At 40.9% G+C, this 10,258-nt stretch overlaps 1 protein-coding gene across 2 annotated transcripts; it reads right to left on the bottom strand.

Moving 5' to 3' along the window:
* Positions 1–1,483: 1,483 nt before the first annotated feature.
* Positions 1,484–10,252, bottom strand: LOC120020352 (transmembrane protein 68-like). Of its 2 annotated transcripts, none has more exons than XM_038963946.1 (8): positions 10,165–10,252; positions 6,237–6,296; positions 5,250–5,644; positions 4,189–4,356; positions 3,687–3,880; positions 3,407–3,467; positions 3,172–3,311; positions 1,484–3,032 (listed from the first exon to the last, which is right to left on the bottom strand). In XM_038963946.1, the coding sequence occupies exons 3-8, from the start codon at positions 5,572–5,574 to the stop codon at positions 2,928–2,930; spliced, it is 993 nt and encodes a 330-aa protein (XP_038819874.1). In that variant the 5' UTR covers positions 5,575–5,644; positions 6,237–6,296; positions 10,165–10,252; the 3' UTR covers positions 1,484–2,927. The 2 variants fall into 2 exon arrangements, with proteins under 2 accessions (XP_038819874.1, XP_038819875.1); XM_038963947.1 differs by lacking the exon at positions 10,165–10,252 and adding an exon at positions 9,728–9,920.
* Positions 10,253–10,258: the final 6 nt, after the last annotated feature.

Genomic DNA, 10,258 nt, shown 5'->3' on the forward strand with positions numbered 1-10,258 from the left:
CTCTTCATATTTTCAAGCATGGCAGTGGGTGCATCATGTTATGGGTATACTTGTCATCGGCAAGGACTAGGGAGTATTTCAGGATAAGAACGGAATAGAGCTACGCACAGGGAAACTCCTATTGGAGTTTTCTAACAGACACTGAGCGACAAAATCACCTTTCAGCAGGACAATAACCTAAAACACAAGGCCAAATGTACACTGGAGTTGCTTACCAAGACGACATTGAATGTTCCTGAGTGGCCTAGTTACAGTTTTGACTTAAATCAGATAGTAAATCTATGGCAAGACTTGTAAATGGCTGTCTAGCAATGATCAACAACCAACTTGACAGTGCTTGAAGAATATTATGTGCAAATATTGTACAATCCAGGTGTGGAAAGCTCTTAGAGACTTACCCAGAAAGACTCACAGCTGTAATCGCTGCCAAAGGTGATTCTAACATGTATTGACTCAGGTGTGTGAATATTTATGTAAATGGATATATTTCTGTTTTTGATTTTCAATAAATTTGCTAAAATTACTTAAAACATGTTTTCACTGTCATTGAGGTATTGTGTGTAGATGGCTGAGACAAATTCTGACTGAATTCAGGCTGTAACACAACAAAATGTGGAACAAGTCAAGGGGTAGGAATACTTTCTGAAGGCACTGCATGTATTCATATACAAATCTAAGCAAGATTTGAAATGATTATGTTTTGTCAAATATATCTGTTTGGGCTTCTTGTTGTCAATTTGCAGTCTGCAAGTTATTTGAAATGATGTTCTGGCCCCTTGACCATCCACCCAAGAAAAGAATCAGCCCACGGCTGAAACTAGTTGATGATCCCTGGTATAGGACATATCTAACAGCAAGTCTTCTTCAATGCCTGATTAAGGGGCTCAGTAGGCTACAACATGGCATACAGTACAATACCTAGATAATACAAAAGCTAATAGTCCCCACCATTCCAGAGGATGACTGAAGCACTCCAAGCCTCCACAGACAATGTGTGCATCACAAATGGCACCCTCTAGGACTCCAGTCAAATGTAGTGCATTATAGGGAAGAGGGAGCCATTTAGGATACATACAATGGCTACATCAGCCAACAAGAGGCTAATACGTTGAACAGGACATCATACAGGACAGGCAGTGAGAGCTGTACAGGGGGCAAAGCCTAGACAGTACTGGACTAAGATAAGCTGTACAGTACTGTATGTGCTGTAGTGTGGATGCCAGAATGTTCCATATCTCAGATCTCTTCAGGCTGGAGTTTAAGTTCCAAGCATCTCTTAGACAAACAAAAGCAGTTTCGCTCTGGTAACAATGTAGTATAACATTATTTAAGCTTGTGTTGTGTGTGATGAAGTTTGTCTGTGCTGAGAAATAACCCCAAAAAGCCATTGGAGAAATCCAATCATTCTTTATCAAAAATATTATTTAATTCTCACTATTCGATTGCCTTCATTGGGCAGCAGTTTAAGTCAAGACAAGCTAGGTAAAAGAAATGTATTGATGTGATTTATTTAAGTGTCATACCGGTGCCCAGCACACATGGCCTTACAATACGCTACTAAACACAGTACCAATTTCCTTGTACTGAAAACCAAAATAACATTTAACAAAGTATACACAATAACCATGGAAAGTACAGCTACCATCTAGCCACACTACAAAGTACATTTCCCCATCTCCTCCAGGAATTGTGAACAAACTGAGCAATCTCAAACAACATTCAAAACTCTGCTCGTCCTGTAAGCAGAATACTTTACCACCAAAACATTTTAGTACAGAGAAATACATTTTAGTACAGAGAAATACACTAAACGTGTTTTAGAATAGGCTACACATTAGTGAACTTTTGCACATTAGTTAAATTTGATTCATAGGCCATAAATAATTACTTGATTAAAGTTGTATCGAAACATTAAAACACTAGTGCAGAAAATGTACCCATGTTTATGGAAGAACAATGTAATAAAATATTTTTTTCAAAACCACGTCAAATATCTTGGTGTAGCTGTATGTTGCTCCATTTCCATTTTTTAAGTAAACTAAGTATTTGTAATAACAGAAATGACTTGTAACACACAAAACTCATAATAAAATATATTTATTTTAACATTACAAATCATTTCTGTCCTGTTTCATAATGGACCTCAATAGATTTAAAAGGTGCATAGGCTACAACTACAGTACATACTTACATAATTCCACATAATGTACACAATACATTTTTGGGGGGAAATTACACAATTATTTAAATAAAATTTCAAACATTTTACCCAGGTGAAAGGAAATAAAGCTGCCCGGTCTTCATACCTATATTGCTTCTTATATAGCAATTGCTATATCGTTTCAATATTTGCAGTTATTAAGCAAAATAAAGGCCTCTTAAATAGAAATTGTTGGCAGTGGTGGAACTTAGAACAATGTGTGCAAATCAATTGTGGAATCAAAGTATATACATACTTGCACAAAAAACACTATACAATTTCTTCAATATGCACATTTGACATTAACCAATTACGGTGTATTATACCTTCGGTACGTATTGTTTTGTGACAAAATCTGAGTGCAAAAAGCTCCTGAAGATACACCTACAATAATAATGTATAGGTTCAGGACCTTTATTTGATCAGCCTGTTGTAGGAGAACTTTGTAGTGTATTTGAGGTTAAAAAGGCTTCTGAAGTTTGTCATTTCAAAGTAGATTTTTCCTTTTGAAAAATGTATCAACCGCTACAAAAATGTCCATTAATAATAATCTACAGGATTATTTTCCTGCTATAGGAGACTGGCTCAAATTAAGATCCAAATCTGTAGTTAACCATTCAACTGATCACATGATAATACTTTCAATATGTAACAGTTTGTCTTAAAAATATGTAACTGCTTCATATAACAAACAAAAAAAGGCTATTCCTTATGGCTATTCAAAAGGCTATTTTTCTTTCTGCCTGCTGTGGAATCGCTCTAGTAGTGCTCGAAGGACATTCCCAGGAATCATTTGGTGTCTGTCAATGAGTGCTTGAACTGCTTGTTTGGTCTGAAAATCAGAAAGAAAGATGAGGAAAATTCACTCTGACCCCGTCTTTCCCGATCATTTGACTTTTGTGTGCTCTACATTTCAGACAGTAAGTAGCCATTGAATTACAGAAATGTGCCACAGTTGCATAATGTCTTACCTTTTCAGCTAACTCTGCTGCACTAATGTTAGGGTCATATGGGATGGGGTCACCTAAGTATGTACGAAACTTCACAGGAAAACCCCCATAGACAGGGGCCATCGGCACGCGGAATTTTTCATACGACCATCTGAAAAAGCCTGAGAAATATAACATTTTCAAGATCATTTATGCTCTTCTGTGAAGTTAAAACATGTTTTGTCACACTGCAATTAAAATGAATAGTTAAGCATACTTAACCCGCCGAGAGATCGGAATCCTTCCCTGACGTTTTGAGTAAACATTGGAATTATTGGCTAAAAAAATGTAAAGACAATAAACATGTAAGAGGACTTCAGATAAAGTGATGCTTCTGTGTAAGAGGAAAGTGACATGCACTGTCTGTCTCCAAATGAGACCCTATTACCTATAGGGCACCAGACCGCCATAGAGCTCTGGTTAAAAGTAGTCCACTGCATAGGGAATAGGGTGCCATTTGGGAACAAAGACAGAAGGAGACTAAAAACAATATGTACCACTTTGGAATCGATAGCCACTTGTGCGAAGCCCTTCCTCTTCCCCCAGAGCAGTGGATAGGTCTCGTCACTGAGGAGCGCCTCCCTCACGCCTCCAGGTGAGATGCCCAGGAGGTGGCCACTTTTCAGTGCCTTCACACACTCTTCCTGAGGCCCATGGATCACACTAAACACCTCCAACAGCAGCTTGAACCCTACAGAGAAGAATACCAGGTCAGCTTTTAGTGCCCAATTCTGCTTTTTTTCCCACTATTCAGATATCAGATATTTCCCATCAGATCTCTGATTGGTCAAAAGACCAATTACTGGAAAAAAAGAGGAGAATTGGGCTGCCTGTGTAGACGCAGCCTTAGTATCTCATGTAGTAAGAATGGACTAAGGCAGCTGTAGGCTATATACTGTACACTTAATTGTCCAACTACATACAGAGGGCACATACACTGAATAAAACATCTCCACCTTTATAATTAGATACTGGGAAATGGATCTGTGAAGATCTTACCTGGAACTTTGAACAGAAAGTGATCAGCGACTGAGTGAACAATCCGTCCCTTCTGAATGATAACATTTGCCAGAAAGTAATAATAGTCGATGGGAATAGCCCCATGATAATAGACTATAAGAGCTGCTCCTTCATCTGGAATCTTCTCCATACCATGGATTTCATATCCTGTCAAGAAAGGGAATATGGTAGCATCCACATTAAATGTAGAAGCGTTTAGAAACATATTATATTCTTATTTACAATAGAAGTGACTCCAAAATGGCACATTACATTATTTACCATTAATTTCCATTTGGCACAAAATAATCTGAAACACAACCAAAACAAACAAATGCTTCCAACAATTTTGTAGAGTCACAAGCTTGATGTAATCATTGCAAGTTAGGAATATGGGACCAAATACTAAACTACTTCAATAGACACATAAGTGAATTTGTCATAATATTTTTGCCCCCCTACGTACAAAACAAGTGCTGTAATTTCTAAACGTTTCACCCGATTTGGATAAAAATACCCTCAAATTAAAGCTGACAGTCTGCACTTTACCCTCATAGTCATTGTATAATTTCCAATCCAAAGTGCTGGAGTACAGAGCCAAAACAAAACAGGTAACTGTCCCAATACTTGGAGCTCACTGTAAATATGGACCCATGACTGATTGAGAGGCAGGTGAGACTACAGAGGTGTGAGAATACAGAGATGAGGAAAAAGAGTACAACTCTATACTTCTCTATTCCTAAACTCTGCAACACATCCATCATTGCTTACATTGTGGCACTGCGGCACCTAGAGGCCCCGCCTGACAACCTTAGCCTCCCTCCCGGGCAGATCTGCGACTCATGTTTAAGCTTCAAAGATGACAACATCTGTCATCATTAGCGGTGCAGGGGATGTAAATACCTTACCCTCAAATTAAAACTGACAGTCTGGACTTTAACCTCAGTCAGTATATCATTTAAAATCCAAAGTGCTGGAGTACAGAGCTAAAACAACAACAAAATTGTCACTGTCCCAACACTTTTGGAGCTCACTGTATATATATATATATATATAAATACCGTGCCATATGAACCCGTGGCCATCCCACAACGTTGCCAGAGTTTTCCTAGCACCATCCCACAGGTTGTTGGAGTAGGCCTCCCTGAGCTGGTTCTTGTGTTTGTACACATGGAGGAAGAGTATGGAGAGGTAGAGGAGGATCACAATGAGGAAGGGCAGGATGAAAACAACAACCAGAGGTGTGAAAACCCAGGCCAGGTACTCCAGATAGCTCAGATAGTCTTCCAGGGGTCCTAGTCCTGACCATTCCTCAAATGCGTGGAAGATGCAGGCCACAAACTCGGCTCCATCTCTGAACATGCAGGACTCGTTCCCATTTGACATACTGCCACACAGTTAGCCTCTCCCAAAGGAAGCCAAGTCGAATAAGGATACCATCTGCCAATGGGCAGGCCTGGAGTACAGAATAGAGAGAAGAGGGCTAACAAGGTGATATTTCAGTACAGTTTAATACATTCATATTACTATTTGTTCTGCAAAGACAGAGAGCAAACATTGTTTAAGTGGGAATCGGATAGAAAAACAATTTTGCCATACAGTATCTATGAAAACTCAAGTATAAATGTTTTACACACCATGCTGATTCTCAAATAAACAAATCGGCATGCATTTATAAACTGAGCAATCAAGTTAGCTAGATGAAGTACAGCTACTTTAGAAGCAACACAAATTGCAAGTAATCAAATGGTTGCATTTGTATCATCACTGAATGAAAATGTACATTTTTTAGGCGGCAGGTAGCCTAGCGGCTAGAGATTTGGACAGTAACTGAAATGTTGCTGAAGGTGAAAAATCTTTCGATGTGCTCTTGAGCAAGGCACTTAACCCTAATTTGCTCCAGGGGCGCCGTAATACTATGGCTGACCCTGTAACATAACACATTTCACTGCAACTATAAAAAAAAAAAAACATTTTTACATTTTAGTCATTTAGCACTTATCCAGGATGACTTACAGTTACAACATTTTGGTAAATATTTCACAAACCTTTTTTCTTCCAGTGTAAATAGTACTGAGGACAGATCATACCAGGCTCACATGAAACACCTGAAAGACAAAAGTAAAAGGGCAAGCCGTTCACACAATCAGAGACGGAAGAGGAAGCAAGACATCCCACTCCCACATTTTTTCTATCTAGACCAAAGGCCAGCAGATGGCGATATTGAGACGTTTCATCTTACCGTCCAAAGGGAATCCATGCAGCCGGCTATACGTGGACCGGTTCGTACATAAAACATTCTCCATTCGGGCTGCAAAAGCGTACATTTCCTCCTTAACTGGATTTAATGGCGAGTAGGCGGGGGGGACTGGGAAAATATGCGTACTTTCTGTATGAAACACCTTTTTCAACACCATGCACCATGGTGGCTAATGCTACTTCCTGACATTAGGCACAGCGTTCAGACCAGGGGAGTACAACTTCCCCCTCTCATTAAGCCACAGAGGTTCATGGCTGACCGCGCAACTGCAGGCATTGTTAGCAGAAAACAGTATAGTGAATTGAAAAACTGCGATCTTCGTGGTCAATCTTCACATAAATAAGAAAATGTTTTGACCCAATCATGGTACCAATAATTGCTTCTAATAGAGCAGATGTACTTCCTGGAACTGATTATTAAAAATCTAAAACAGAACACAGAATAAGATAAGGATAATTGAGTTGCTAATGGCAGCCTGCAGTACCCAGGTGGCATTCAACTTGAGTTACTCGATGGGGGGTACTGAGCTTGCCTGCAATGTCACTTCCTGGAGTTGCACAAACTGCATATGTTGTCTACATGAGATGCCATCTTAAAGGTAGACTCAGTGGTTGTCACGAGCAGCACCGCAGATGAGCGAGATGCAAGACTTCGCTTTCACACAGTATCTGCGCATGTGCACGGATTCGCTTCACGCTGTTCACAGCATGGTAGCCAGAGCACCAAAACAGTGGAGAAATTGAGCCCCGAGCTTCAAAGTAGAGCCCAGCAAAAGGCATGACGTTTAAGCCCAAGCCCTACCCATGCACGCAAAGTTCAGACCCTACCCTAACCAGGCACGATTGCTTCTGCCAAATGTAAGGCCAGGCCCTGACCGAAACCACAAATCAGAAATAAATTACTGTTAGTAAACCCATTACCTGCTACCCTCTGTCTGTCACTCGCTCCCTGCGCACAGCTCGCTCTGCATGCGCTCCGCTGGCGGCTCTGAGTCTGTGTGTATCCATAGCAACGGCTCCACTTGGGCTGCTCTGCTCAATGGAGACATGAGAGCACTTAGCTGTTAGCTACTTTGTCACTAAAATCTGACAACTTTTTTTCATAATCTCACCTGTTTTATATTAGATGAGGTTGAGGCACCATGTTATGATCTTAGTCAGATGACTGTAGTGCGCAGTAGAGCACAAGCAAATGGCTCAGCTTCAAAATGTTAGTGATAAATTTAGTGTTACCCGAGCCCGGCCCTAACTCGATGTGTAATGTCAGGGCCCGTTGGGCTCGGGTTGGGTAGCATAGCTCTATTTCAACACGCTTAGTTGTTGCGGAAACTGACCCACTATAATGTTTACTTTCTGCATCTACGTCATATCGCTGAGTCTAACTTTTAACCGCCTTAATTTGGTTTCAAAGCGCTTGAGTCTTTCACAGAGGAATTAATGGTGTCACGTGATCATATAGTCATTTGTTCAGAGCAAGGGTAAAAAAAAAACAGACTGCTGCAACCGGATTGGCTGAACGCGATACGCCACATCCGGGACTAGCATTTAGCCCCTCTAGCATAGTGGTGAAAAATGGTGTTTCATAAAGAAAGTATGCATATTTTCCCAGTTTGTTTTCTGCCTTCTCGCTATTTAATGAAGTTAAGGAGGAAATCAACACCTTTGCAGCCTGAATGGTGAATGTTTTATGTATGGACCGGTCCACAGGGTATATGAGTGTATAGCCGGTTGCATGGATTCCCTTTGGACTGTAATAATAATAACGCACGGCTTCTGGGCCACATCGATGCGAGCAGATCATTTTCGTAACGTTGTCAGCCAACCCTCTTATGCTGCCCCATGCTGCCCCAGCTAGCAATGAGGAATCGACCCAGAAGCGGCCCTCTGGAACTGAATGAATCGGCCCGGAATCAAAATTAACGACTGTCCAGAATCGGCCCAGAATATGCTGAATATGAAGACATTTTATGATATTCAATTGACATTGTAATGTAAGTGTTATAATGTTCCTTAGCTGGTTATGTGATCACTTTGCAAGTACTACGGGCCGTTTCTGTCTACAGGAATTCAGCCGACATTGCCGGCATCTTACCAGAACCCTCCCCTAACTCAGACGACACTGGGTTAATTGTGCGTCGCCTTATGGGTCTCCCGGTCGCAGCCGGCACGGGTCCCGAACCAGCATCTGTAGCAAGCAGTTTGCACTGCGATGCAGTGTCTTAGACCGCTGCGCCACTCGGGAGGCTCCATCCAAAGTTTAAAATGCTTATCAATTGCCTTGCACAAAGTATCCAAATACTACACAGGACTCTTAAAGAATTGAATTTAAATGTTAATTGTATTTTTTGATTACAGAAACAATTATAAAATATGGAAAAATAAATTAAATGTTAATTATATAAAGCAGCCCGTGTAATCATCTGCCAGAGAATAGCCCCAATCGGTCCGAGTCCCAAGTAATATATACATTTGAGCCAGATAACTCTCCAGAATCGGTCCGAGCTCAATCCCCGCATCCTTGCCATAAGTAATACTGCCAAAGGCGGCCCAGACTCGGGCCATATGACGTCAGCCGAGTCTGACTCTCAGCCAGAATCGGCCCAGATCCACTGTGCTAGCTGGGGCGTCCAAAACAACTACCCAGGATATTTGCATTGCCCCTCCTCTTTTACGCCGCTACTCTGTTATTATCTATGCATAGTCACTTTAATAACTCTACTTACATGTACATATCACCTCAATTACCTCGACTAACCAGTGCCCCCGCAAATTGACTCATTACCGGTACCCCCTGTATATAATCTCGCTATTGTTATTTTACTGCTGCTCTATAACTACTTGTTACTTTTATTTCTTATTCGTATTTTTTAAAACTGCATTGTTGGTTAGGGGCTTGTAAGTAAGCATTTCACTGTAGTCTACACCTGTTGTATTCGGCGCATGTGACGAAAACGTTTGATTTGAATATGAAACGTCTCAATATCGCCATCTGCTGGCCTTTGTGCTAGCAAATAGCAAAAAAAACGACCCCTGCACAACTATGGGGCAAAAAAAGACGGGGTTGGCTTAGATTGTTGACATGTAAACTATATTTAGTCTCCAAATGTTTATTGAAAACAAACACATTTGCACAATGAGCACTTGTTGTATCTCAAATACATCGTTGGAGTTGTGGGTAGTTAGCTAGTGAATGTTTTGCCATATTAGCATTGACATGAAAACCTTAAAACAAGACATGGTATCAACAACAAGATAACACTTGCTGAAACGAGCCACTTACGATTCCCCACATGCCAGCTTCATTTCATTGTTACTAGCCATCTGACCACTCAGAATCTTAATAACGCACGGCTTCTGGGCCACATCGATGCGGGTGGATCATTTTCGTAACGTTGTCACCCAAGAGCTCCGAAAAAAAGTTTGGAAACTCGGGCCTCTTTCTAGAACTCCGACTTTCCGACCTGAAGATCACTGATGTCATGATTTGACCTCGTACTTTTCCGAGTTCCCATTTGTCTTGAAAGCACCATCAGCAGACAACCAGACCCAGCTGCTATCTACATTAGCAGGGCAGCTAGCTAGCTACTTCCTGAGACTAGCAATAATAAATTACCTCAACTAGCCTTGACACGAGCAAACGCTAAGAACATCCACTGCATAGACACCAATACCAGTATTGCATAAACAATACAATATTGTTATGAAATCATTACATACATTTTGATCCCTTTGGTAGGTCGAGGAGAGGAAGATTCCTGATCTTTTTTGTCCTGGTTTACCCGGTTCCTTATTCATGTGGCACAACCAGGAA

This window comes from Salvelinus namaycush, chromosome 25, assembly GCF_016432855.1.
Source record: "Salvelinus namaycush isolate Seneca chromosome 25, SaNama_1.0, whole genome shotgun sequence".
Classification (NCBI taxonomy): Eukaryota; Metazoa; Chordata; class Actinopteri; order Salmoniformes; family Salmonidae; genus Salvelinus; species Salvelinus namaycush.

What these genes read in the sequence shown, in the direction of transcription:
- LOC120020352 (XM_038963946.1), bottom strand. Translation starts at nt 5,574, where the DNA reads ATGTCAAATGGGAACGAGTCCTGCATGTTCAGAGATGGAGCCGAGTTT. An exon ending in CCACGGGTTCATATGGCACG is followed by an intron (nt 4,357 to 5,249) that starts GTATTTATATAT and finishes CTTTCTTGACAG; the next exon opens with GATATGAAATCCATGGTATG. An exon ending in CCGATCTCTCGGCGGGTTAA is followed by an intron (nt 3,312 to 3,406) that starts GTATGCTTAACT and finishes TATATTTCTCAG; the next exon opens with GCTTTTTCAGATGGTCGTAT.